Consider the following 27,514-nt stretch of genomic DNA (forward strand, 5'->3'; position numbering starts at 1 on the left):
CTAAGTACTAAAATTATTCTAATAAATCATAATTATTATTAATAACAATAATAAATAATTATCAGTATTATAAATAATAGTAATTAGTATTAGTTACATTGATTATTATTATTACTATTAATAATGATAGTAGTGAAAATATAAAAACAAAGTTATTATAATTCAATATTGTTGGGGCCTGCCTATAGCAATGGATAGGGAGATCAGGTGTTGTCCTATTGTCTCTATTTTAGGTGTTGAACAGTAGGGGTCAGTGGGGACATTGCCTGCCATGCAACACCTGCTATGGAATGGCTGCCATGCCATGCATTGCTATGGGTATTCCCCCCAAAATATAACAGAGATCTCTGCTTATGAGATCAAATTACATTTTTGACACAGTTAAAGTTTTCACAAGTTTCTTATTATTAAAGTTAAGATTTTCAACAAGGCAGTATACGTTTTTAAGTCAGTTTCTTTAAAATTATTAAAAGAGGGCATTTTCTTACTCAATTTCACCTTGTAGAATTGACTTTATTCCACAAGATGAGTGATGCAAATAATTCAATACGTCTAAATATAAATAAGTGACAAACCCATGCAAATATATTAATCTATAAATAACATATAAATGACTGCAGAGAAAATTAGATTCAAGTCAGACTTGGGTATTGTAAAGCCTAGTGGAAATTATTCATAATAATTTGCGTTTCTAGATTAGCCAGCATAATGAATACTAAATATTTAGGTCTAAGCCAAATATTTAAGTTGGAAAATAAATATGGAGTTTGAAAATTAAATGTTTAGCTTGGAAAATAAAGTTTAGTTTGGAACTAAATATATAGTTAGAAAAATACATATTCTAGTTGGAAAGTAAACATTTGTTTGAAGGCTAAGTATTTAGCTTCCTAACTAAATATTTAATTTGAAATGTAAACATTTATTTTGTTTTCTAAAAGATGTGGATTAAATATCTAGTTTGGAATGCTGACTTTTACAAATGTCTGACTCAAGTGAGAAATCATAAATGGCTTTTATTGCAGCAAATTTTTATTTTGCCAGTAATTTTGACATTTATGTAGTGAAGTTTTTGACTTCACTACATAAAGCTACGTACATTGAGCTACATACATTTCTTCTTTTTGCGCTCTGTCTTGTGCTGTTGTATAACAGTTACTTGTTTTCCCCCAATAGAGCAGTGAGCATAGGTGTTGTGACAGTTACATCAGTTAGTACAGCAGTTAGTACAGCAGTTACAGCAGTTATAACAGATAGAGCAGCACTTTGTATTTCACCTTGCAACAAGAAACATTGTCTCATGCTGGCAGCCCATGGGAATACTGAAAAGGTTTGTTGATTGTGAATTGTATTTCCTTTTAATGTGTATTTTGTCTGTTGGTATGGTTATTTGGCATAAACGTAAAGTAGCATATGAATTTAAGCATTGTAAAATGATTAGTGCACTCATATTTGATATGTGCTTCAGCTTTTCCAGTGGTGATATGTGGATTTTAATGCTATGATGAATGTGCTTCAGAAAGGATTAGATCTCATTAAGTCGTCAGCAAAACTATATTAAAATAACATGATGAAAATATGACTTTGAAAAAAAAAAAAAACACCCATTTTTTTTTATGTGACAGGTACTATGAACCAAAATATTACTGTCATTTATTTATTTATTCATTTATTACCCTGTAACTTTACAAGTGGTACACCATAATTTTGAGCTCCTTTCAGAATGAACTGTTTTGGACACTCTTGTCACTTTAAATTGAAACTGACCCCCAAATCAACTTTGTTTTTGCTAATAAAACTGTGTGAATATGTTATTCAGGGTTTCTGTGCGAAGTTTGACATTTTGTGCCGTTTGTTGAGTTCAGCGTTATTTTTTGCCCGAAACCGTTTGACCTCGTTCGGTCAAACGGTTATTTGGCAGTTGAATATCCTCCTGTGTTTACAAACAAATAAGTTGTCACGTGACCCCACACTTCCGGAAACTTTGTAACTGTTTTTGGAGGGCAGCCGCTACGGAGTTGCTATGACAACAAGAAACAATCCGCGAGCTTAGAACTAGCTCTCCTCTCTTTCTATCTAATTTGAAAACAAGACAAGTCCACTACAAATATTACTCGTCCACCACTTTTGAGGACTCTACAATCTAGTTCCACTTACTGTCGACCTAGCTAAATTAGCTTATTTAATGTAGCTGTTATCTGCAAGCTGAGACGGACATAGCCTATAAGAATGCCCATTTATTCACCCGAAATGGTGACATGAAAATCATTTCAGGTGACTACCTTTTGAAGCTCATCCAGAGAATGCAGAGGTGTGCAAAGCAGTAATCACAGCAAAACGTTGTTACGTTGAAGAAACTGCAATTTAAGGCGTATTTTCAGCTGTTTTACACTTTTTTTGTTTAGTACATATTTCCGCATGTGTTAATTCACAGTTTGCTGCCTTCAGTGTGAATCTACAATGTCAATAGTCATGAAGATAAAAGAAACTCACTGAATGAAACAGTGTGTCCAAACTTTTGGTATATATAGATATAGATATATATCTATATATATGTTTTTTTATTATTATTATTTATTTCTCAGTTGCTTGCCTTTATGATTAATGCATGTGTCTGTGTGCAGTGTTCCACTCTCTTACATTCTCCCTTCTCTTCCCCAAGAGCTTGTGAAGATCCAGTAAACTGAACTGTCACGCACTCTGAGTTGACCAATATTTGAATAATCTAAACAATGCAGAAATAGCAACACACTTGCAGCTTGATCAGTCTTTTGTCGGCTGTGCACCTATCACAAGCATTGCTCATTTCACTCAACGCATTCAGCGCCTCACTACCTTGCACAGGGCTTGGAGATTATGAAAGTGATCTACTTGATTTGAAACCATGATTATGTTTGCTTTACTCAAAAATAAGACTAGCCTAGAGAGACATGTGCATGTCTCTCTGCTCCAGAATCAGTGATTCAAAGCATAAGGTACTCTATGTATCTTATATTTAAGTGAATAGCGCATGTTGTGAGTTAAGTGATATTTTGTTGACAAAGTACATTTCACCTGACAAACATATTAAAATAGCACACAAAATAAGATCCCATAAAATCATGAAAGAAGTGAATATAGTTGAATAGCGAGGAGGATAAAATCAAGTAAAACCACTGTTTATTAAAAGTGTTAGTTCTTGAATGAATAATAATGGGTATCTGTTCCTTTGCTTTGCCCTTAGATATCCCATGGCAGACTTTCAGCGTTTGCTTCTGCTGCTTCTCATTGTGACTGCATCATATGCCAATGAACCTGTAATCACCACCAAATATGGACAAATTCGAGGGAATTATTTTAATGTGATAAATGGTCAAATTCAAGCATTTCGTGGAATTCCGTATGCAAAGCCGCCGATACTCGCTCGAAGATTCCGACCTCCAGTGCCTATGGATAAATGGGATGGTGTAAGAAATACCCAAACTTTTTCAAAGTCCTGCTTCCAGTTGCGAGATGACATGTTTAAAGGTATGATTCAATACTACACAAATCAGAATATTTCAAAATAAGTTTAATTCACCTAGATATTGTTTATCACTAAAAATCTTGTCTTAATATGATGGAAGTTCTGTCCTTTGCATTGATTTGCTGAGTGTGCATCTGCTGTGTTTACAAACAAATAATCCCTCTATAGGAACTGCTTGGTCTTTTTGTAAACACTGGACTAAGCAGTCTCTCCTGTAGGATGCATTAAAAATATTACCCCTACATGTGTGCTCATCAGGGGGATACAGTGTAGTAACCTAATCTGTAGTGGTTTCATATATATATTTGTCTAAACAGAGTGACTCTCCAAACAGATTGTTTTGAATAAACTTTTTTTTAATTATTATTATTATTTCAACAAATCAAACATATCCTATGGACTCTTTGGTTACCATTCATATTGTCCTTCCCTCCAGTTTGACATCAGTTTCCACCTGCGGCCACAGCCAGAGAGGTTTACTAAAGTCCTGTGTACCTTAAACTTCTAAATAAATTATGTGCAGCTGTAATCACTGACTACTAGCTTAAAGATGCCTGTAATACTAATTAGAAGACTCACTTTTATTGAACATATTCCTGTCTGGTTGAACTTTTTTTATTCTTTTCTAAAAGTGCCATCATTTTTGTACAGGACTGTACATTAGTTTATTATTTAAAATGATTTAGTTGAGCTTCATTTTAAAAGCAATGTCTGATCTTTGTTGGGTAATTTTCAATGGATGTTTATTTGTTATTACCTTTTTAATTGTAATTGTAATTTTCAAGTTATTTAGGAGTATTCTGTCATGGTCAGGGGGATGCCAACAAATTTGTCACTTGTGCACGACCAAAAGGTAGAAATATTTGTAATTTCAACTGGTTTGTACTTTTTATTCTTTCAATCATTATTTATGGGGACGTTTTTGTCATGACAGCTTTGAGCAGGAATATTCTCACGTTCATGAGGAGAGTTACTAAACTTTTGCCTTAAGTGCTGACTGAAATTAGTATCCGAATGAACTTTATAAAGCTATCATTATAATTTTCAGCCTTCCCCTTAGGGATGAACAGCCCAAAATGAAACTAAAAACTTTGGTACTTAAATAAGTGAGAAAGTACCCAATGGCCAATGAAAAACTTTAAAAGACATTCAGATAATCTACAGGAATTATGTGAAACTGAAAACTTGTAAAAAGCTCTATTCCACCTCATGCCTTGTTCCTGACTTGTAAACAATCAAGACATTATGGAATGGCTCATTACTTTGCACAATATTTGTCTTAAATAGTCTTTAATCTTAATATTATAATATTTAAGAGCAAGTTTAGTATATCTAATCTGTAAAATTCTTGTGATAAAGACTTAAGGATTCAGTGGGCTCAAAGGTTTTATAATGTTGTCGCTGCTATGGCTGTAATCAAACTTTATTAATAACATAGTGGATGTTTTTTCCTTCTGCAAATGTGCCTGTAGTACTTATCTTAGTTGCATGTGATTTTTTGCAGGGTTTGAAGGTGCGGAGATGTGGAATCCAAACACCCCTGTGAGTGAGGACTGCCTGTACTTGAATGTTTGGGCCCCTCTGTTCAAGACATCCACACCCAGACCGGAAGATCTTGTTCCTGTATTAGTTTGGATATATGGAGGTGCCTTTGTGTCAGGAACATCCTCGCTGGATCTTTATCAAGGCCATTTCTTGAGTAAAGCTTACGATGTTGTTGTGGTATCTATGAATTACAGGTAAGAAATTATTTCAATTGAAATCACGAATGTACCCAGTCCTAGTTCTTGCAACACACCTTTCTGTATTTTTAACTGTTTCTGCTCAGAAACATTTAATCAAGTTTTCATTGGTTTCAAAGAAAAGGATTATGACAACAGAATCAAGTTTTCCACAACATGGAAGCTAAAACTGAGAACAAAAGATTTAGAGTTACAAAGTCTGAATAGGCATCTCAAACATCTGTTTGACTAAACTGGTTATCTCAAATAGTATGAAAGCCAGTTCAATATTCATCTTGGAAACATTAATATAAACATGTTCATATTCACAACCTACAGTCAATTGAAGGAAAATCACTGAAAATCCACAAAATAAACTAGTTGATGTTTGTCTGTCTGATTATACTATCCTGCCAAAGTTGGCTTACTAAAAAGAGAGTTTCTGGAATATCATAATAGTATTATATTCATCAAATCACATTTTACAATTTGAATTGTGACAACATTTACATATTTTTCTTATTACTACTATATTTTCTATAATGCTTCCTTTATATCACTTTATTTGCAAAAATGATAATGGTCAATTTGAAGGTGGAAGTAACAGTAAAATATTTTGAATCTATACTCAACAGCACTGATATATGGTGAATCCTTTCAATATAGTTGTTTATTTTTCCTCTTGTGGTCATGATTTTTAGACTGGGACCATTTGGCTTTCTGGCTATTCCTAACCACCCTCACATCCGGGGAAATCAAGGTCTACTGGATCAGCGTTTGGCACTTAAATGGGTGGTCGATAACATTGCTGCATTTGGAGGTGATCCTACCAAGGTAAAATAATCTTCTAATTTTTCCTAAAATCAGAGTAATATTATATGGACCCTGAATAAGTTAATGTACATACACTGGTATTTACCTCTGTTCCCAGATAACAATATTTGGAGAGAGTGCTGGGGCAGCATCTGTGGGGTTCCACCTGGTCTCTCCAGGCAGTCAGGGCCTCTTTCAAAGGGCTGTGATGCAGAGCGGCTCCCCTAATGCTGCATGGGCCATAGCAAATAAAACTGAGATATATGACAGGTATGTGTGCTTAGTATTGAGCTAGTTGATACTGGATATTCTGTCTAGATCATTTAGTTGTTTTTTTCTGAAGTATGATCATAATAATGGGCTGCAGAGTGTCACAGTTGGTAGCACTATTGCCTTGCAGCAAGTAAAAACATCCATTATGTTATTTTGTGCAACAAACAGGACGAGCGGGGAGAGAGAAAATGGGATGAAGAACAGAAAACCATAACTTTTTTATATCAGGGAAAAATTGCAAGGCCACGCTCTAAACGGGCTGACTAACATTAATATTATCAAGTAAATTAATTGCTTCTTTTAGTTATCTTGTACGTTCAAGAAACACCCAAGGACAGCATTCTTTCTCCCCCCATTACTGTTAGATTGTAGTCTTAAATAAAAGCCTAAGCCTATCTACTTGCATTAAAAAATTACTCAAATCAGTGTCATTTAACTTGAAGAGGATCAAACCCAATTTTTATGATTTTAATCTTACATTGTTTAAAGCTAAATTATGAAATTAAACTTCTTTATTTCCAAAAATAGCGTGATCCAGTTGAAAAAAAAAATAATGGGAGACCTCAATTGGATGTAATTATAATATTTTCTTTTTTTGTCGCATGTTATGTAGGTGTAAATGTGCATTTCTGTGCCCATGTATTGAATTAATTCAAATATTGAATTAGAACTCGAAATATTGCCCCTCGATACGGAACAGCCATGAGAATGGAAATCTGCGGAACATGCAAGAAAAAGCAGAAAAAGCTACAGTAATGCATGGTAGAAATGTTCTGTTAAATATTAAAGTTCAGCAAAAGATACAGCATAATTCATCAGAAGCAGACCTATGCAACCTGAAATAATTGAACAAGTTCAATACTAAAATTTAGAAAAAAATTTAGTTATTCAGCAGAAGAAGCAGAACATTTTGATGTATGAATTGCTAAAATTGACTAAAGTTTGCAGAAAACTTTTGTAGACAGTAAAACCAGTAAAAGGAGAAGGCATCTGACAAAAGGAAGACAAGAAGAATGTTGAAAGAAAATTAAAATCAAATGTGCCACATAAAAACTGCACGTGGTTCACACAACCTTTCACATGTGAATGATATATGAATGATGTGAGTCACATGTGGAAGCACATGTTTACATGTGATTTTGGAATGTTATATGGTAAAATCACATGTGATTTCCATGTGATGCCCACATTTTCACATGTGGAAATATGTGATATAAATGTGATTCTCATGTTTTCACATGTGAAACATGGGAATCACATGGGTTTTTACCACCAAGTATTCCAAAATCACATGTGAACATGTGAGAATTTGTGCGAACCACATGCATGATTTTCAGATGGGACTTTTACATGTAAAAGATTTCTATGACAGATTCAGTATAATCACCCAGTCTTTACAAGGAAAAAAATATAATATGTGGTGCATATGTGAGAAATATGTGATCACATGTGACACATGTGATACCACGTTGAATAAACCGTGAATCACATGAACAAAATACATTTACTACTTGTGGAAAATTGGAACCACATGTGGAACATGGGAACCACATGTGACCCCATTAGAATTTCATAGGATTTTTTTGTAAGGAGACACAGTTATAAACAGAGCACAAGAAAGAAACACATTGAAGAAACAGGAGAAAGTGTAACATGTCTGTGTTCCAGAAGACAGCAAACTGTAAGACATGTAGCAATAGTTCCTTAAAGTAGACATGCATGTATGTGATGCATAAATTATTTTTCTGTACAGATAAATATGTATCACCAGCATCATTTTATTGATCAGCAAGTCTGAAAAGATAAAAAAACTTCAGTTACTAGAGTGTACACTGACAACAGTGAGACAATTCCACCATAAGACTTCATTATAAACCTGAAAACGTTCAAAAAATAAGACTTACATGGGTTGAAAAATGTAAGAGATATCAAAAAGCTGAGACATTTGAAGATAGTTTGAAGTCTTGTGACCTGTTTAAAGTTGAATGAAGTTTCAATGTTGAAATAGGCAGAAGTAGCAAGCTGTGAAAAAGCAGAAGCTTTTAGCAAACTTTTGTGGAATTTTGAAGAATTTCTATGTATTTCATTGGGGCTAAAATTTGCAAAATAGTGCAAATATTTCAAAATGTGCAATAGTAAAATTGAGCAAAAGACATAGCATAACTCTCCAGAAGAAGCAGAATGTTTTGAAATATGAATTACCACAAATAGTTAGTAGAAGTAGTAAAATTTAGTAAAAGGTATGGAGCATCTAATAACATAATAAAGAGAAACTGGAACTTGCGAATGCAGTGATGCATTCTCACTGATTAATTGCCACCTCGTTCAGATTGGCAATTTGCTCACAGTGCAAGCCATTTCCATTCATTGTTAAAGTGTCAAACTGCTGCATTATATGTGCAATCTACAAATATTAATATTTGTCCATCATAATAAAGAACAACATGATCTTATTAATAAGTGAGAATGCAAATACATTCTAATCTAAGCACAAGAAATCAAAAATAAACATGATCTAACTAAATTAACCAAAGACAGACTGATTTAATGTTCAGTCAAAATAAGCAATAACAAACATAAAACACATTTAACAAATGATCAAAACTATAAATCCAGGGAAAAAAAACACTAAGACAACCAAAATCCCAAAACCCAGAACTTCTATTTTTCATGGTAGCCTTGGTCCCATAATTTTTTACCCTTTTCAACAAATGTTCAGTATTATTTACTTTACATGTCATACCTCTTTGGTGCTAACTAATTACTTTACTGAACTTCTTTCTCAACAAACAGATCCTTTAAACTTTTAAAATTGATAGGCTGCCCTGTGGATTATCCTCCTCTTCTGGTGACTTGTTTAATCAATGCTGATGCTGAAAAGATGTCAATCAAGCAATATGAAAATCTTGTACCGCCTTCAGTTTTGTCTGTGCCATTTGTCCCACATATTGATGGAGACGTCATACCATCTGACATAGAAGTAAGTCTCTACGCGTTTGAATAACTGATTTCTTCAAGAAGTGAAGAACTTCAAATGTTTTAGATATTACTTACAATATTTTAGTTGTATTGAATGTTACGTTAAATTACCATTTGAAAAAAAAAAAAAAAACTTCTTGCCAAACAACAACAGCAAACCTTGTTTTAGTGACCAAGGATCTCGAATTCTCTCCTCTCTTATGGAATTCCAAACATTCAAAGGGAAATGAAAATCTATTAACTGCAGCATGTTGTTATTTTTATTTTTTTTTTTCATTTTATTTTAAATATTTAAATTTTGTGGTAAATTCCTGTAGGTTTTCCACCGTCTGGCACGGTAAATTTGTGGTCCCAGAAATATCTTAATTTGGATATGGACAGAAAACATTTTGCTCATGTTAAACCAGTAGTTGTGTGATTACTCCCTGTTAATGTTCTACTCACTAGGATAGAGACATTCACTGCCAATAAAAAATGCAATTTAACAATTTCTAAACTGATCTTAGAAACCTATGTGAAACAAGAAAATTTGACTTGTCTATGAAAACATAAGATTAAGACTATTTTTAATTGAGGATGGTGTCCAACAAACGTTTTTTAATCATGTCTTTTTTCTTCTGCAGACGTTGCTAAAAAGCACTACTCTTCCCAAAAAAGAGCTGTTGATCGGCTTGAATAAAGATGAAGGAACTTACTTTCTTTTTTATGTAATGCCTGGTTTCACTCACCAGGGGGAAAATTTTGTCAACAGGAAGGACTTTATGAAAGGTTTATCACTAGTACTCACAAATTCAAGTGAGATTGTTAAAAATACCACTCTTTCTCACTACACTGATTGGCAAGATGAAAACAATATGAAGACCAACCGTGATGAAATAGGTAGGATGGTTGGAGATGCGCTGTTTAATTGTCCTGTGATGGACTTCGCTACTCGGTAAGTTCCAGGTCTCAGGTTAAAAATAAATACTTTTATATAGAAAAACATCCTCTGTTCTAACTGTGGTGTACATATGTTTGATCCCTGAAAGCAATACCAAGAAAACTTTAGTAGTAGAAGTATTTATAGTAGGATATTTATAGAACTATTGCTGAGTTTCTCCTTGGGATTAATAAAGTATTTTTGAATTAAAATTGAAATGAGAACCAAACACAGGTTAACTTTCTAAAATAAAAAAAATACATAATTTTCCCTACACTTCAAAATGATGTACTTATTGAGTAAGTCCAGCACATAAAATCTCAGTCACATACAGTCATATTCAACAAATCTAAATGTGAATTTAGATGAGGCTTGTTTTTCAGATTAGAAATGCCTTTTGTAAATAACTTTTAAGCAGTTATTGATTTTCTTTAGGCCACATTTTTGGATTAAATGTTTTGTTTAATTGGTCTGATGTAACATACTAATCCCATGTTATGTAATTTCATGATCGGTCAGCAAAAATCACAATTACCAGAAATAAGTAATTAAAATATCAGTAGTTATTCTAATGTTTCAGTTGATTATTTTTTTAATACATTTCAGTAACACTGCTACTTTTTTAATATCCCTGTGCATATAATGTTGTGTGGCAATATTTCTAAGGGAAAACAGGTTAATGAACTTATTTTGCATCTGTTACGTCCTATTGCTATTACCACCCGCAATGCAAATAAGCTGCAAATATGATGTATTTATTGACTTCTCATTATTTTCCTAGGTATGCAGAACGTGGCGGAAAGACCTTTTTTTATTTTTTTGACCAAATGTCATCCGGAAATCCCTGGCCAAAATGGGCAGGTGTTATGCATGGCTACGAGATAGACTTTATCTTTGGAAATACTATGAATGCGTCCCGTAACTTCACAACGGCTGAAGTCGACGTGTCCAAGAAAGTTATGAAGCACTTTGCCGACTTTGCCCGGACTGGGTAGGCTAAACAGATTGTCAGTCAGTCATGCAAGGATTGTGAGAAACCTAAGAACTCTTTTCTTTTTCATTTTCAGAAATCCAGGTTTTAATGGAGGTTCGTGGCCAACGTTTTCTGCTAACAATCCAGTGTATGTCATTTTGAATGACAATAGCAGAGGAGTAAAGAAGAATTTAAAAGCTAAAGAGTGTTATATGTGGAATACTTTCCTGCCTAAATTACAGAACATGTCAGGTGAGACACACAATAACAAGACACTCTACACAGTCTGACATAAATGTACATGTTAAGTTTCATATAAAGCATGTAGAAGGAAGGAAAGTTTTTGTTAATATCTCGAAAAGAGATGTTTTACCTGTTGAGATTAGCCGTTCTGGTTTGCTCCAATTTTTTTAAACAAACATTTAGCTGAAAAGGAAATTAAAGTTTGTAACTGAAACCATTCCTTGTGAAAGATTACTTGATCCCACACACAGTCTCTTTGCTCTTTGTCTTTCACAGATTCCAGGCCAAAGTGCGGTACAAGTGGGATTGTTCAACACAATTGGGTGTTCCTTCTTATTTTGTTAGTTATCAGTTTAACACATTGAATGATCTCCTGCTCTCTATTTAGTTCAAGTGTTAAATGTCTAATGTGTAACAGGTGGGTGCTTGCTTTTCTTAAATATCTCAAATATTCTCAGAGCACCACCTGAAGGCTGTAGGTTGATTCTCGGGGCACTATAGCCTGTTTTACTTAAGGGTTCACTGCAAAGCATAGTTTGAAAAAGGCCCTTCAGTATGTGTGTGCAAAAAAATCTATATTTTTACACTGTTTGAATAACTTGCTTCCTATACCGATTAGAAATGGTTTATAAAGTGGTTTATTATTAAAATAGGTTTATGCTAAGTGCCTTTGACTGTTTTTTTTTGTCATTTGTTATGGACACACAAGAAGCCACAAGTTCTTCCTTGGCTTTTCTTAACACCTTGTTATTAAACACAAATAGGTAACTAACAATAGAAGAAGGTCCAGTAGCCTCTCTCTCTCTCTTGTTTATAAGCTACAATTGTTAGAGCTATTTCTAAGCTTGTGGTTTGTTTATTATTGCTCTTGCATCTCCATAGCAACTGCCTACCAAGATGGCTATCAGTTACAAGGTTCACTGAAGTGTGATGTCACATAAGAACTTTAACCCATCAAAAGCTTGCATAACTACTGCATCATCCTCTGGGCTTTCAGATATTGCATACATGCATAGTAAAAACTTCCTGTCAGTTTCTGAGTTTTCAGAAATTTAAACTCAGGGGTTCAAGCTTATTAGCTCTAACCCTCTACTATTCAATCTTGCAACAAACAGACACAACTCTGGTCATCTGAACTAACCTCAAACATGAAAACTGACTCAGTGTCCAACAAATGTGAGAAAAATGTTTGTGTCCACAATGTTAGATTCTTAACCAATATCTGTCTTAAAGAATATGCTGCCCTTCTACTTATATATTGTCTACTAATCAGAATTAGCAGACAATACTAACAGATTGCCAGTCCAGTACACTCTGGACTGGCAACCTGTTCAGGGTTTACCCCTCCTCTCGCCCAAAACGATCACTGGAGATAGACACCGGCACCTCTCCAGACCCCATTAGGGACAAGAGTGTGCAGAAAATGGATGGATGGAGTAGATTAAAACGCAGGTATTAAAATCCTGTAAAAAAAAAAAAAAAAAAAAAACATTAAAAAGGTAAAACATCCAAGAGGATAAATACATTTTTATCTGTTTTGTAGATCAACAATGACATTCTAGAAGGCTGACAGTGCAGACTGCATATTCTCAGACAGTGGAGGGATATCAGTTCCATTACTAGTTGCAGAAGCCGGTCACAAGTACCTTGCCTTTGACTGCACTTAAATTTGTGTTACAGTGAATGAAATTATCCAAGTTGATTTATATTTGCTTTCTCAGTTGATTTGTGTTGACATGATTTTGGACGACTTAAATATTACACTTTCTTGGTGTTGAGAATATGAAAGAAAGATTCACTCTGAAAGTCCTATGTCATAGAACAATAAATTATTGCCTGTTATAGAGGTATGGCAATTAAAGCTGGAGAGAAAGTATTTTCTAGAGGTAGTTCTTATTTTTGTCTCCATTGCAATGAAAACATTCTCTGTTTGAGGCACCCTTGACCCTCTTTACTTCAAAGGATTTTTTTTCCATTATGTGATACAAATTTTAAATAAGCAGTAAGGATTTAGAAACCACTGTTTGTTTTTTTCAATCCCAGATTTAAATAAAATGAAGCAGCAACTAAAGCATGGTTTAAACATAATGCAAGCTAACTTTGCATTAATATGCTTCATTCATCTCTCATTCAAGCTAAAATCAAAATCCAATGTTCTTTTCAGAAATTTTTCCTCCTGATAGAATATTTTTGACAATATTGTCTTTTATATTGCTTTGTAAGTGTGTCTTGGCTTTAATTGTTTGTTAATCTTGTACAAATAAAGGTGTTTCTTATTCAACCTCTTGGTTGAGAGGTTTCAATAAGCTGCTTCAGTTCTTATTGTAATTGAGCCAGGCCATCATATAAATTAGGTGTTTTTTCTCTGTGAGGTTTAGTGTAGCTTATGAGAAGCACTTGTCACCCTTCTAAAATAAATTGTATATTTTATTTAGGAATGTGATACAAGTGTTTCACACACACGCAAGACTAAAATTGCACATATACACTACTAAAATATCCCACGAATACACACAAAGCATACAGACATAATATTCTGAATGATAGGTTGAAAATATATGTGTGTGTGTGAACTAACACTGGGCTGAATGGATGAATGGATGAATGGGGATGAGACTTGAATTTTCCTGTATGAGAGATTGGTATTTGTGTGAGACTCAGTTTTTGAATGTGTGAAAGTTGTCACGGAAGAGGCAGGGCATAATTTGGAGTGTATATGCACAATTTTAGTATTTTGTGTATGCAAATGAGAGAAAAATTGTATGCATGTGTGATATAATAGTGTATATGTGCAATTTTAGCATTTTGTGTGTGGGTGTTTAAATGTGTATGAGAATTTCGTAGCGTGTGAGAGAAAAAACTTTTTTTTTTCTAACTGGCCCCTCATAAAATACGGTTTTTGCAGAAAGCAACTGGACCTTAGTTCAAATTTTGTAACTCATAGAAAATCTGAAAACTGGTGGAGAAAAGTGGATCTGATTGGGGACTGACGTGTTGGAGCTGGATCACCCAAGATGAAAGCTGCTTCACAGAAAGGAAACAAAAAAAAAAAATCTACAGAATCACTCCAGGGACCTGTTCTATCAGGAGGGATCAGGGGCTTTTCAAGCTAAATTGTACTGATGCAGACAAGCATTCTGCATATGCCTGTGTAGATTAAGAACAATTGTCAATTGTTTAGGATTTGAATTGTTCGACTAAATAAGCGCGTTATTGATTGATAGTTTGAGGTTTTTAGTATCACAGTTCTGGATCATCATCTAACCTGAATCTGTAATCATGTATGTTCAGAAGCTCCAGAACAGGCTAGCTTTCAATGAGAGATCAAGACAGATAAATAATATAGCTACATTACTATCCATATCTCAGAAAAAGGAATACATGCAACAAAAAAAACAACAACTGTGAATTTATGTCGTCCTCCTTACTTATGATTTTTCCTCTTCAGCGAGTTACACCATTACGTTTTTGTTAATAAAACATAGTTCTCATAGATATCCCACCAATTTGACATGTACTTAAAGCTCAGACTCATTATTCATGTTTTTCCTGCTATAAGCAAAAAGTTTGAAATTAACAATACCTTAATAACAAAAGCCTTCCGAATTAGAGAACTTTTTATCATCGATCATGAGTGCAGAGTACTACTCCCAGATTGCTACATATTGTGCCTGCGTAATTATGTTCATTCTCAGATACTTGTATAATTTCATAGAACAACCAACTCAAGACTTAACCTGATTATTATCTTTGTTGGCTTAGCTTTGTAAAAACCAGCCCCTGGTTTTATGCTATTTGCTTCATAGAGAGGATCTGGACTCTCAGGTATTGAGAATTGATTGCTTCTTTGAGGCGTAGACTCCACTGAAGTTTTAAACTTTATCCAATCACTAATGTTTGTGATGTATGTATTGTACCAGTTCAATGCTAAGACACAAGAAATTGCCTGTGCTGTAAACAACTATTATCCATTGCAAAGAGAGAAGCCATGAGCTGTTAATGTTGATTCCAAGAAGGGCCAATAGCTCAAAATGGCAGCCTCTCATCTCTTAGACTGCCCTGGGGCAGTTGTGGCTACAGTACAGAAGATTGCTAAAATCAGTGTGTGTTTGTGCATTGATGGGACTGATTAATTTAATATAAAGCATATTTGAATACTCTCTCACAGCTGCTTCACAAAAAGAAAACAAAAGAATCTGCAGAATCACTCAGAGCTTTTTAACTGAGTATTAAAAAGCATTATGTCATTAGGTGTTACATATTACACTTTCTTGGTGTAGAGAATATGAAAGAAAGATTCACTCTGAAATACCAAGAAAGTCCTATGTCATAGAAGAATGAATTATTGTTCTATGACATAGAACAATAATGTATTGGATGCATAGCAAACATGGACTGAACGGCTTAATTTCTTTTTTTCTGCTGTCAAGACGAAAATTCTTGAACAGTGCAGAAAAATATGTAATTATTCACAATGTCTCCCTGTGTTTGCTGATTGGTCCAGCGGAAATTCTACGGATGAAATTCAAGTCAATGGGAGAAAGCCCTGTGCTGTGCTGTGAAGTGGTAAATAAATTGCAGAGGAGGGCAATAGCAACTGCTGGCTAAATTTATTTATTTTGTCTCTTGGATATGAGTGACCTGGATTAATCTAGAGTTGAAGTTGTCAAATACGTCATACTAAATTATCCAATTATTTTAATGCTTAATGTTTGTTAATAAAACAAAAACAAATGCAGCTTGTAAATAGCTTCAAGTAAATTTAACAGCATAAGTTACTGGCTTAAGTAACCAAAAGTTACTTACTTACAAGTAAGTTACTTACTTATTTACAAGTAAGTAACTTATGGATTTCTTACATTACTTAAACATGTGTAAAAGTCAGCATTCCAAAGTAGTTAGTAGCAGCCTACGCCATATTTGCACCACATCTGTTAATCCCCTCTGTGATTACGCCACCGTGCTTTCTGATTGGCTCATATGTCAAAAAGCTGCGCAATCCAAAATGTTATCTAAAAGCGGAAAATCGGGACCAAAAATCCTGCCGTGTGGACGAGGCTTAAACAAGGTGCTGGAGTTCTGCTTGGGTTGTTTCGTGAGTAAAATGACGTCACTTGCAAATCAGCACTATAAAGTAAACTGAAAAGATTAGATTTTTTTTAATCATTTCCTTTTTTTTTATCGTGACTGGGTGTCGGTTGCAGCTGTTAAAGTCATATTATGGGTGGGACAGTCGGGAAGGCACAAGGCTAAGGGTGCAAACGCCTTCCTCAACTCATTATAGCTTCACTACGACTCAGTCCACACAAATACATTAACTAACTGACAAGGTAAGACATGACTAAAACATTGTTTATGTATGTATACGTAGATTATATATATATATAAATACATATATGTGTGTGTGGAGATATTTCATCCAGTAACCTGAACTGTCACTCACTCGGAGTTCACGGATATTTAAACATTATTTCTGCAAGTGTGTTGCAGAAATAGCTACACACTTGCAGCTTGATCAGTGTTTTTGTCGGCTGTGCGCCTGTCACAAGCAGCGCTCATGCCACTCACCGCATTCAGCGCCTGACCACCTTGCAGAGGGCACGGAGACTGAAAGTGATCTGCTTGATTTGAAACTACGCGATTGCCTGAGCTTGACTCAAACATAAGAGGCGTAAACAGAAGTGCGTTCCAGAATCTGCGTGTGGTGGGAAATTATTGTAAGTTAACGTCCGCCGATCGTGTTATATGAAATGCTTGTGAATCTGATTGGGCGACACTCGCAAGGTTGGAAGTTGATTTGCTGCAGCTGCAAGGGCAACCAGACTGTCTCGCCCAAGTTTGGTATAAACTTCGTGTGTTGTCTCTGCCTGGGAGAGCTTTTCACCCAGAACTCCTTCATTATTGATTGTCCTACAAGCTCTCTGCATTGTGCACAATATATGAATAAACCTGATTGGGTGTTTTCAGCTGACAGTGCTTGGTAAATTTTTTTTTCCCCCACAACAAGCGATTCAAAGCATAACATACTCTAAATCTATTAGTTTCTATTTAAAGTGAATAGGGTATGTTGTGAGTCAAATGACAAACACCTGACAAACACATGTCGCATGACAAACGGAGACTTAATGTGCCAGAAATAAAATCATAATAAATAAACTAGATATAGAGACGAGGATATTTAGAGAGCACACAAAATAAGATCCATTAAAATCAGACAATGAAAGAAGTGAATATAGTTGAATAGCAAGGAGGATAAAATCAAGTAAAACCACTGTTTATTAAAAGTGTTAGTTCTTGAATGAATAATAATGGGTATCTGTTCCATTGCTTTGTCCTTCTTAGATTTCCCATGGCAGACTTTCAGCGTTTGCTTCTGCTGCTTCTCATCGTGACTGCATCATATGCCAATGAACCTGTAATCACCACCAAATATGGAAAGGTTCGAGGGAATGTTTTTAGTGTGCTAGATGGTCATATTCAAGCATTTTATGGAATTCCGTATGCAAAACCGCCTACTGAATATCGAAGATTCCGACCTCCAGAGCCTATGGATAAATGGGACGGTGTGAGAGATACCCAAACTTTACCAAATTCCTGCTACCAGTTGCGAGATAAAATGTTTCCAGGTATGATTCAATACTACACAAATCAGGATATTTCAAAATAAGTTTAATTCACCTATTGTCTATCATTAAAAATCTTGTTGTGATATGATGGAAGTTCTGTCCTTTGCATTGACTCAATGTAGGAGAATAAAACAAAAGTAAAAAAATATAATCTGCGATTGTTGCAAGGTGGATGTCTGGGATATTTGTAAAATTGAGGTAGCAAAACTGAAGTGGCCAGAAATTCTCAATTGAGAAAAAATGCAATGACCTAAATGTTAATGCCTTTCTTTAAACCACAGTTATCAACTAACCCTTTGAAAGTCCTTTCAACCCGTAACTCAACGCTGTTGGCAATAACACTGGACATTGGAAGAGAAATGTAGTTAATGGAAAAACGTGTTAAGTACCAAAAATCCCATAATGGTCACTAAAACAACTTGGAATGGACAAAAGTAAAATTAACTAGAGGTTTACGAAAAATTAACCAATAAAAATCAGACATTGTTTTGGAATTGTGGCTCAACATTATCATTTGAAGCAACGACTAATGAAAAAAGACCTGGACAAAAATGATGATACCTTTAACTTAAATCTCCAATGTCCTGTTCTTCAGCAAAACTATTGAGAAATTCGTGTTTAAACACAGTGCCGTGCAAAGACCTTTGGAGGGGCGGGGGCTCAAAGTAAAAAAAAAAAAAAGGGACACATTGAACAAGGTCTTAAAACATTAGGGCTTATTTTACCAAATAAGCCCTAATAATATCTGACAGTTTTACCTCCACAACAATGCAGCTGCTGGCTGCTTTATAGATCAAAAAAGCTCAAAGGGTTCCCTCTATATACATTTTTTGCACCTCTGAGATCTAGAATTATAAGACTGGGATATCAAGGCAAAGAAAACTCAGTAGCTGCTGGTAGGGGCCGTTCAGACTTTCAGGGACCCCGAGAAATGGTTTAATTGTAACATGCAATTATAAACCACTGTGTGTTGCAATGGTTAAATTGTAACACAATTAACAAATGTAGCATCATTTATAGAAATGACAATGTTATTTAGGATTTAATTTGGAAGTTTACTTTGTAAAAGTTTAAAGAATCATCTTGATAATTTGACTGTTTTGTTACCATGGCTACATCATGGTGTAATCTTTGCGTTTGAATTGGGTTTGTTCACAAATTCATCACAGCAAATAACCAATAATCAGTGATTGATTTTAAACTCAGTCAATAAACCTGGTCTCTCTCTCTCACAGATGCCACCTTCTCTATATTTAAACAAGTTAGTGATGCTGAGGTTCTTAGTAGGAAGGGTTTCGGAGGTGGAGGGGGGGATTCTGTCTATGGCCCCGTATCACCTTGGTCTGGCCCTGCATGAACAGCCGCTACGATGCGCATCTCTGGAATCTTCCTGGAATCCCCCGGTGGCCCCTATGCCAGTCCCCCGATGCTTTGGGGACATTTTGATTCATTTAGTTGTGACATGTTTGGCTTGATGCTGCGGTTCTAATTATCGCTACAGTATTTCCTCTGATGTTTATTTTGTGAACTCTAAATGTCCTGAGCCGAATCTTCCTTTAACACTCGAGGTTCTGCAATAACGTCTATTTAGAGTCGCTCACCTCCAGCCCAGATCCCCTCAGCAGCGCCTTTTACCCGCATGGTAGAAACGTTAAGGAGAAGCAGAGCGAACAGTCAGCAGGTGGTACCAGGTGGTACCGGGGCTTTGAGCTTTGTCGTGACTCACAGTGACAATCGCAGTGTCTTATATCAGAATGTCTGATATAAAGAGAGACATTATTTATATCTGTCTGTGGGACTGACTCAGACTGCCTGTAGTGAACCAGGAATTTAGCAGAATGATGAAGTTAAAGTCAGAAGTTTCTCTGCAGCCGAAGCATTTCTGTGTTTAGGGGCGAGGCAGGTTTGTTTCCGCTATTGAGAGGACAATTCAGAAAATATAAACAGAATCAGTTTTTCTAACGTCAACATCAGACCAATGTTTTTATTCACAAAACAAGGTAAAAAAATATTCTTGCCCAAAATTTGATAGGTAGAGGGCACAGATCCGCCCCCCTCCTCCTCACCACGGACCTGGAGTCTGTACAACATGGAGGCAGAAACTGAGAATTATTACGAGACTGAGGGCAGCCAGACTAGTTTATTTTGCTGAAGCAGGCCTTCTGACAGACTGATTAAAAAAATACAAAATAAAAGGGCACTTGAGGAATCAAGGATAAAAGCAGGAGGGGCACAAGGGCCCTTCGCATCCCCACCCCCCTTTTAGCACGTGCCTGTTTAAGCAGTTAAATAGCTTCCTAATGACATGATATAACCTAATCTGTAGTGGTTTCGTATCTATATATTTGTCTAAACAGAGTGACTGTCCAAACAAAAAATGTTTTGCATAAACAATACTTTTATTTATTTTTTTATTATTATTATTTCAACAAATCGGACAAATCGGGTTCACTACTTCAGTTTAACCATAACAGTTTAACCATGCAATTTGTTGTATGCATGTAGTTCTTATCTAATGTTCAACAGTGTGATTTATATATATATATTTTTGCAGGGTTTGAAGGTGCAGAGATGTGGAATCCAAACACCCCTGTGAGTGAGGACTGCCTGTACTTGAATGTTTGGGCCCCTCTGTTCAAGACATCCACACCCAGACCGGAAGATCTTGTTCCTGTATTAGTTTGGATATATGGAGGTGCCTTTATGACAGGAACATCCTCACTGGATCTCTATCAAGGCTATTTCCTGTGTAAATCTCAGAACGTTGTTGTGGTATCTATGAATTACAGGTGAGAAATCATTTCAATTGAAACCATGATGTACCCAATCCTACTTCTTGTGACTCAGCTTTCTGTATGTTTGGCTGTTTCTGTTCAAAAACATTGAATCAAGATTTCATTGGTTTCAAAGAAAAGGATTATGTCAACAGAATCAAGTTTTCCACAACTCTTTTTTGATTCATTGGTTCAGACATGAGAGTCATCTAGAACATGGAAGCTGAAAGTGAGAACAAAAGATTTAGAGAAACGCTGTTACAAAGTCTGAATAGGCATCTCAAACATCTGTTTGACTAAACTGGTTGTCTCAAGTACTATGAAAGCCAGTTCAATATTCATCTTGGAAATATTAATATAAACATGTTCATATTCACAACCTACAATCAGAAGAAGGGAAATCACTAAGAATTCACAAGATGAACTACCGTATTTTTCAGACTCCGCTACTTTTTTTTCATGCTTTGAACCATGCGGTTTATAATCCGGTGTGGCTTTTCTGTGGATTTTTCTTCAACCACCAAGGGGCTCTTTAGCAGGAGATGAATCATTGGAAGTTAAAAATGGAAATAAAATAAGAATTTGCTAATTTTCATTTAGAACAAGAATATGCTAGCAGCAGGCACGACAGATAAATTTTTTCAAACTCATACCCCTCATCATGGAAACAACACGAATAAAAAAGATGCTGCTTTTAAGTTGAGGAGTATCGATCTCGCAGTTCAGCAGGGAAACAGAGCCGATACATGTCAGCTTGGCGTAAACAAATCAACAATTCGTCGTTAGAGACGCAATAACATGCATCGCATTATCTTAAAACAACTTAACAATGGTCAGGTTGAACACAAGTTGGAAGTGACAGCAAAATATGTAAAGTACAGCTTTGACATATGTTGAAGTTTCTTTGTGGTCATGATTGTTAGACTGGGACCATTTGGCTTTCTGGCTATTCCTAACCACCCTCACATCCGGGGAAATCAAGGTCTACTGGATCAGCGTTTGGCACTTCAATGGGTGGTCGATAACATTGCTGCATTTGGAGGTGATCCTAATAGGGTAAAATAATCTTCTAATTTTTACTAAAATCAGAGTAATATTATATGGACCCTGAATAAGTTAATGTATACACTGGTATTTACCTCTGTTCCCAGATAACAATATTTGGAGAGAGTGCTGGGGCAGCATCTGTGGGGTTCCACCTGGTCTCAGGCAGTCAGGGCCTCTTTCAAAGGGCTGTGATGCAGAGCGGCTCCCCTAATGCTGCATGGGCCATAGCAAATAAAACTGAGATATATGACAGGTATGTGTGCTTAGTATTGAGCTAGTTGATCCTGGATATTTTGTGTATACTCCCAGTTATTTTCTTTACCTTAAATCAACTACAAGTGAATATCAACATTTACAATGAACACATCTAAAATTTTTGTCATTCAAGTAATATTAAAATACATACAACTAAGATAAATACTACAGGCACTTTTGCAGAAGCAAAAACATCCATCATGTTATTTTTTGCAAATAGGACAAGCAGGGAGGGACAAAAGGGGTGAGGGACAGGAAGCCATAACTTTTTCATATCAGAATAAAATTGCAAGGCCATGCTCTAAACTGACTAACATTAATATCATCAAGTAAAATAATTGTTTGTTTTAGTTATCTTTTACCTTTAATAAACACCCAAGGACAGCATTCTTTCTTCACCAACTACTGCTACATTTGTAGTCTTAAATAAAAACTTCAATGAAAATTATCGGGATCAGTGCTGGTATCAGCAATATTGACCCTGTATGTTCTTGGTATTGGATCGACTCCAAGAAATGCAGTATCACACGACTCAAACTTTTGATCTGCTGTGGAAGATCAAAGGTTTACAGCACCAACACAAACATTTTCATTTAACAAACTACAAATGTCCAAAACTCACCTCTTTGCACTGAAATGTTATTCCATTCAGTGTCATTTAATTTTAAGAGGATCAAACCAAATTTTCATGATTTTAATCTTATATTGTTTCAAGCTAAATTATAAAATCGAACCACTTTATTTCCAAAGATAGTGTGACCCACTTTAAAAGAAAATGATGGGAGACCTCAATTGGATGTAATTATGATATTTTCTTTTTTGTCACATGTTATATAGATGTAAATGTGCTTCACTGTGCCCATATATTGACTTCATTCAAATATTGAATTAGTATTAACAGTCACCTCGTTCAGATTGGCACTTGGAGGATGGTTGACTACAGTGCCAACCATTTCCATTAATCATCAGTGTCAAACTGCTGCATTACACATTACATGGACAAGTATTAATTTTTAATAATAAAAAAGAATATTATCTTAATTAGTGAGAATGCAAATGAATTGTAAACTAAATGCAAGAAACGAATAATCAACATGATCTAACTAAATTAACCAAGGACAGATTGATCTAAATTTTAGTCAAAATAAACACTAAACAGACGTAACAAATGATCAAAACTATGACTCCAGAAAAAACACCAAGACAACCAAAGAGCCCAAGGCCTAGAAGTTATATCTTTCTTTTTAAAGTGGTTTGAATGAATGTTTATTATTTACTTTACATAGTGTTACATTTCCTGCTTTATTTTAAGTAATTGCTTTATTCTGACCCAACAAACAGATCCTTAAAACTAGCAACATTGCTAGGCTGCCCCCTGGATAATCCTGCTCGTCTGGAGTCTTGTTTGCTGAATGCTGATCCTGAAAAGATGTCAATCAAGCAATCTGAAAATCTTGTACCGCCTTCAGTTTTGCCCTTTCCATTTGTCCCACATATTGATGGAGACGTCATACCATCTGATATAGAAGTAAGTCTCTACATCACGGGTCCCTAAAGTCAGTCCTTGAGGAATCTTAACTCCAGTACATGCTATTTTTCAAAGAAATATTAAGATTTTGTGGTAAATTCCTGTAAATTTGTGGTCCCGGAAATGTCTTAATTTAGATATGGAACCAGTAGTTGTGAGTTACTGCCTGTTAATGTTCTACTCACAAGGAAAGTGACGTTCATTACCAATAAACAATGCAATTCAACATAATTTCTGAAATGATCTTAGAAAGCCGTAACAAAAAAGTTTGCCTTGTCCATGAATACCTAACAACAAGAACATTTTTAATTGGTAATGGGTCCAACATCATTATTTTAATCATGTCTTTTTTCTTCTGCAGACGTTGCTAAACATAAGTACTCTTCCCAAAAAAGAGCTGTTGATCGGCTTGAATAAAGATGAAGGGACTTTCTTTCTTTTTTATGGAATGCCTGGTTTCTCTCTCGAGGGGGAAAGTTTCATCACCAGGAAGGACTTTATGGATGGTTTACCACTAGTACTCACAAATTCAAGTGAGATTGTTAAAAAAACCGCTATTTCTCACTACACTGATTGGCAAGATGAAAACAATATGAAGACCAACCGTGATGAAATGGGTAGGATGGTTGGAGATGTGCTGTTAAATTGTCCTGTGATGGACTTTGCTACTCGGTAAGTTCCAGGTCTCAGGTTAAGTGAAAAATACTTTTATATAGAAAAACATCCTCTGTTCTAACTGGTGTACATATGTTTGATCCCTGAAAGCAATACCAAGTAAACTTTCTAGAATTATTGATAGAACTACTACTTAATTTTGCTTCATCTTCACTGAAATAAGTGTCACCACTGAACTGTGGCAATATTTCTAAGGAAATGCAAATGTGATGTATTTATAGACTTTTCTTTAATTTTTTAGGTATGCAGAACACGGTGGTAAGACTTTTTTTTATTTTTTTGACCACGTGTCATCCAAAAATCCTTGGCCAAAATGGGCAGGTGTTATGCATGGCTACGAGATAGAATTTGTCTTGGGCTGCCTCTGAACACTTCATTAAAGTACTCAGAGGATGAAGTGACAATGTCCAAGGCAGTTATGCAGCATTATGGCAACTTTGCCCGAAATGGGTAAGCTAAACAGATCCTCAATCAGTCATGGAGGGATTGTGAGAAATCTAAAAACACTTTTGTTTTACCTTTTCAGAAATCCAGGGTTTAAAGAAGGTGCTTGGCCAGTCTTTACCATTGACGCTCAGGAGTATGTCACTTTGAATAATGACAGTCAAGGAGTAAAGAAGAGGTTAAAAGCTAATGAGTGTTATTTGTGGAACACCTTGATGCCTGAATATCAAAAGTTGTCAGGTGAGACACACACTAACAAATCCCTCTACACAGTCTGACACAAATGTACATGTTAAGTTTCATATAACGCATCTTTAGTTGGAAGGTTTTTGAGATGTTTTACCTGTTGAGATTAGCCGTTCTGGTTTGCTCTAATTTTTTTAAACAAAATTTCAACTCAAAAGAGGAAATTAAAGTTTGTAACTGAAACCATTCCTTGTGAAAGATTACTTGATCCCACACACAGTCTCTTTGCTCTTTGTCTTTCACAGATTCCGAGCCACAGTGCAGTTCAAGTGGGATTGTTCAATACAATTGGGTGTTCCTTCTTATTTTGTTAGTTATCAGTTTAACCCATTGAAACTGATAACTAAATAGACATTAAACACTATTTAGTTCAAGTGTTTAATGTCTAATGTGTAACAGGTGGGTGCTTGTTTTTCTTAAATATGTCAAATATTCTCAGAGCACCACCTGAAGGCTGTAGGTTGATTCTCGGGGCCCTATAGCCTGTTTTACTTAAGGGTTCACTGCAAAGCATAGTTTGAAAAAAGGCCCTTTAAAATCATGTTGCATTGTTTGAATAATTTGCTTTCTATGTTGATTAGGAATGGTTTATAAAGTGGTTAATCATTAAAAAAGGCTTATGCTAAGTGCCCTTGACTGTTTTTTTTTCGTTTGTCATTTGTTATAGACACACAAGAAGCCACCAATCCTTCATTGGCCTTTTTAACATCTTGTTAATAAATACAAACACGGCATTTGCAATAGAAAAAAAGTCTAGGTCTCTCTCTCTTGTTTATAAGCTACAATTGTTAGAGCTATTTCTAAGCTTGTGGTTTGCTTATTATTGCTCCAGCATCTCCATAGCAACTGCCTACCAAGATGGCTATCAGTTACAAGGTTCACTGAAGTGTGATGTCACATAAGAACTTTAACCCATCAAAAGCTTACATAACTACTGCATCATCTTTTTGGCTTTCAGATATTGCATACATGCATAGTAAAAACTTCCTGTCAGTTTCTGAGTTTTCAGAAATTTAAACTCAGGGGTTCAAGCTTATTAGCTCTAACCCTACTATTCAATCTTGCAACAAACAGACACAACTCTGGTCATCTGAACTAACCTCAAACATGAAAACTCACTAAGTGTCCAACAAATGTGAGAAAAATGTTTGTGTCCACAATGTTAGATTCTTAACCAATATCTGTCTTAAAGAATATGCTGCCCTTCTATTGTTGTCACCATGTTAGGTGCTTTTGTCCATAGAAAAAAAACAAAATCAGTAGATTAAAACTAATGTATTAAAATTCTGTCAAGAAACATTAAAAGGGTAAAACGTCAAGGAGGATAAATACATTTTTATCTGTTTTGTAGATCAACAATGACATTCTAGAAGGCTGACAGTGCAGACTGCATATTCTCAGACAGTGGAGGGATATCAGTTCCATTACTAGTTGCAGAAGCCAGTCACAAGTACCTTACCTTTGACTGCACTTAAAGGCAGTCAAAGGCCTTTGACATATTGGAAAAACATTTTTCAATATATGTTTTGCAGTTTGGTGCCCATGAGTAAAATTATCCAAGTTAATTTATATTTGATTTTTCAGTTGATTTGTGTTGACATGATTTGGAAAACACAAATCAAGAAAGTGTAAGAAATATTACACTTTCTTGTTGTTGAGATTATAAAAGAAAGATTCACTCTGAAATATCAAGAGAGTCCTATGTCATAGAACAATGAATTTTTGACTGTTGAAGACAATTAAAGCTGGAGAGAAATTACTTTCTTGAGGTAGTTCTTACGTCTGCAACAGACTGGCAGCCTATCCAGGGTGTACCCTGCCTCTCGCCAGGAAAACACCGGCACCCCTCCAGATCCCATTAGGGACAAGGGTGTTGGAAGATGGATGGATGTCTCCATTGCAATGCAATCAATCTTGTCTCCATTGCAATGCAAAAAAATTATCTGATTGAGGCACCCTTGACTCTTTTTACTTCAAAAGGTTTTTTTTTCCCAATATGTGATAAAATTTCAAATAATTAGAAACCATAGTTTGGGCTTTTTTCTGTCACCAGATTTAAATAAAACAAAGCAGAAACTAAAGCATTTTTCAAACATAATACAATCTAACTTTGCATTAATATGTTTTGTTCATCTTTCTGTCAAGCCAAGTTCAAAATCTAAAGTTTCTTTCATCAATTTTGACTGTATATAGAATATTTTTGATATCTTTTATATTGCTTTGTAAGTTTGTCTTGGCTTTAATAATTGTCCTTTAGTCTTGTACCAATAATGTTTGTTATTCAACCTCTTGCCTTGAGCTTTCCAGACAGATACATTATATGGCTACTTTACCATCCATATCTTCAGAAAAAGGAATAAATGCTAAAAACAGCAGTGAATTCCTGTCACCCAGTTTACTTGTGATTTCTCCTCCTCAGCAAGTGCAGATTTAGAGACAGGAATTTCTTCTTGAAGATGAAAACAGGTTTATTAGTCACATTAGGAGCTTGGATAT

At 35.3% G+C, this 27,514-nt stretch overlaps 2 protein-coding genes across 4 annotated transcripts in view; both read left to right on the forward strand.

The window, feature by feature from the left end:
* Positions 1 to 12,097, forward strand: part of LOC129358841 (acetylcholinesterase-like) — a 47,131-nt gene extending 35,034 nt beyond the window's left edge. Inside the window, exons 1-10 of one of the 3 annotated variants that reach the window (XM_055028038.1) lie at positions 1,148 to 1,327; positions 3,221 to 3,504; positions 5,007 to 5,241; positions 5,925 to 6,057; positions 6,155 to 6,306; positions 9,103 to 9,289; positions 9,912 to 10,222; positions 10,989 to 11,198; positions 11,275 to 11,432; positions 11,700 to 12,097. In XM_055028038.1, the coding sequence (XP_054884013.1) occupies positions 1,311 to 1,327; positions 3,221 to 3,504; positions 5,007 to 5,241; positions 5,925 to 6,057; positions 6,155 to 6,306; positions 9,103 to 9,289; positions 9,912 to 10,222; positions 10,989 to 11,198; positions 11,275 to 11,432; positions 11,700 to 11,788 (1,776 nt within the window). In that variant the 5' untranslated portion in view covers positions 1,148 to 1,310 and the 3' untranslated portion in view covers positions 11,789 to 12,097. Of the gene's footprint in view, positions 1 to 1,147; positions 1,328 to 3,179; positions 3,505 to 5,006; positions 5,242 to 5,924; positions 6,058 to 6,154; positions 6,307 to 9,102; positions 9,290 to 9,911; positions 10,223 to 10,988; positions 11,199 to 11,274; positions 11,433 to 11,699 lie in introns of those variants that run through there. The other 2 variants (XM_055028039.1, XM_055028036.1) reach the window with 2 other exon arrangements.
* Positions 12,098 to 16,420: 4,323 nt separating this feature from the next.
* On the forward strand, positions 16,421 to 26,777 carry LOC129358842 (acetylcholinesterase-like). Its single transcript, XM_055028041.1, is given in 12 exon segments — positions 16,421 to 16,518; positions 16,628 to 16,753; positions 17,766 to 18,049; positions 20,604 to 20,838; positions 21,747 to 21,879; positions 21,975 to 22,123; positions 23,467 to 23,653; positions 24,015 to 24,325; positions 24,570 to 24,679; positions 24,682 to 24,778; positions 24,855 to 25,012; positions 25,264 to 26,777. Coding segments are annotated over 10 exon segments (1,746 nt in total). The 5' UTR covers positions 16,421 to 16,518; positions 16,628 to 16,753; positions 17,766 to 17,772; the 3' UTR covers positions 25,353 to 26,777.
* The last annotated feature ends 737 nt before the right edge of the window (positions 26,778 to 27,514 follow it).

The sequence above is a fragment of the Poeciliopsis prolifica genome, unplaced genomic scaffold (genome assembly GCF_027474105.1).
Source record: "Poeciliopsis prolifica strain line A6 unplaced genomic scaffold, Auburn_PproV2 SCAFFOLD004, whole genome shotgun sequence".
NCBI lineage: Eukaryota > Metazoa > Chordata > Actinopteri > Cyprinodontiformes > Poeciliidae > Poeciliopsis > Poeciliopsis prolifica.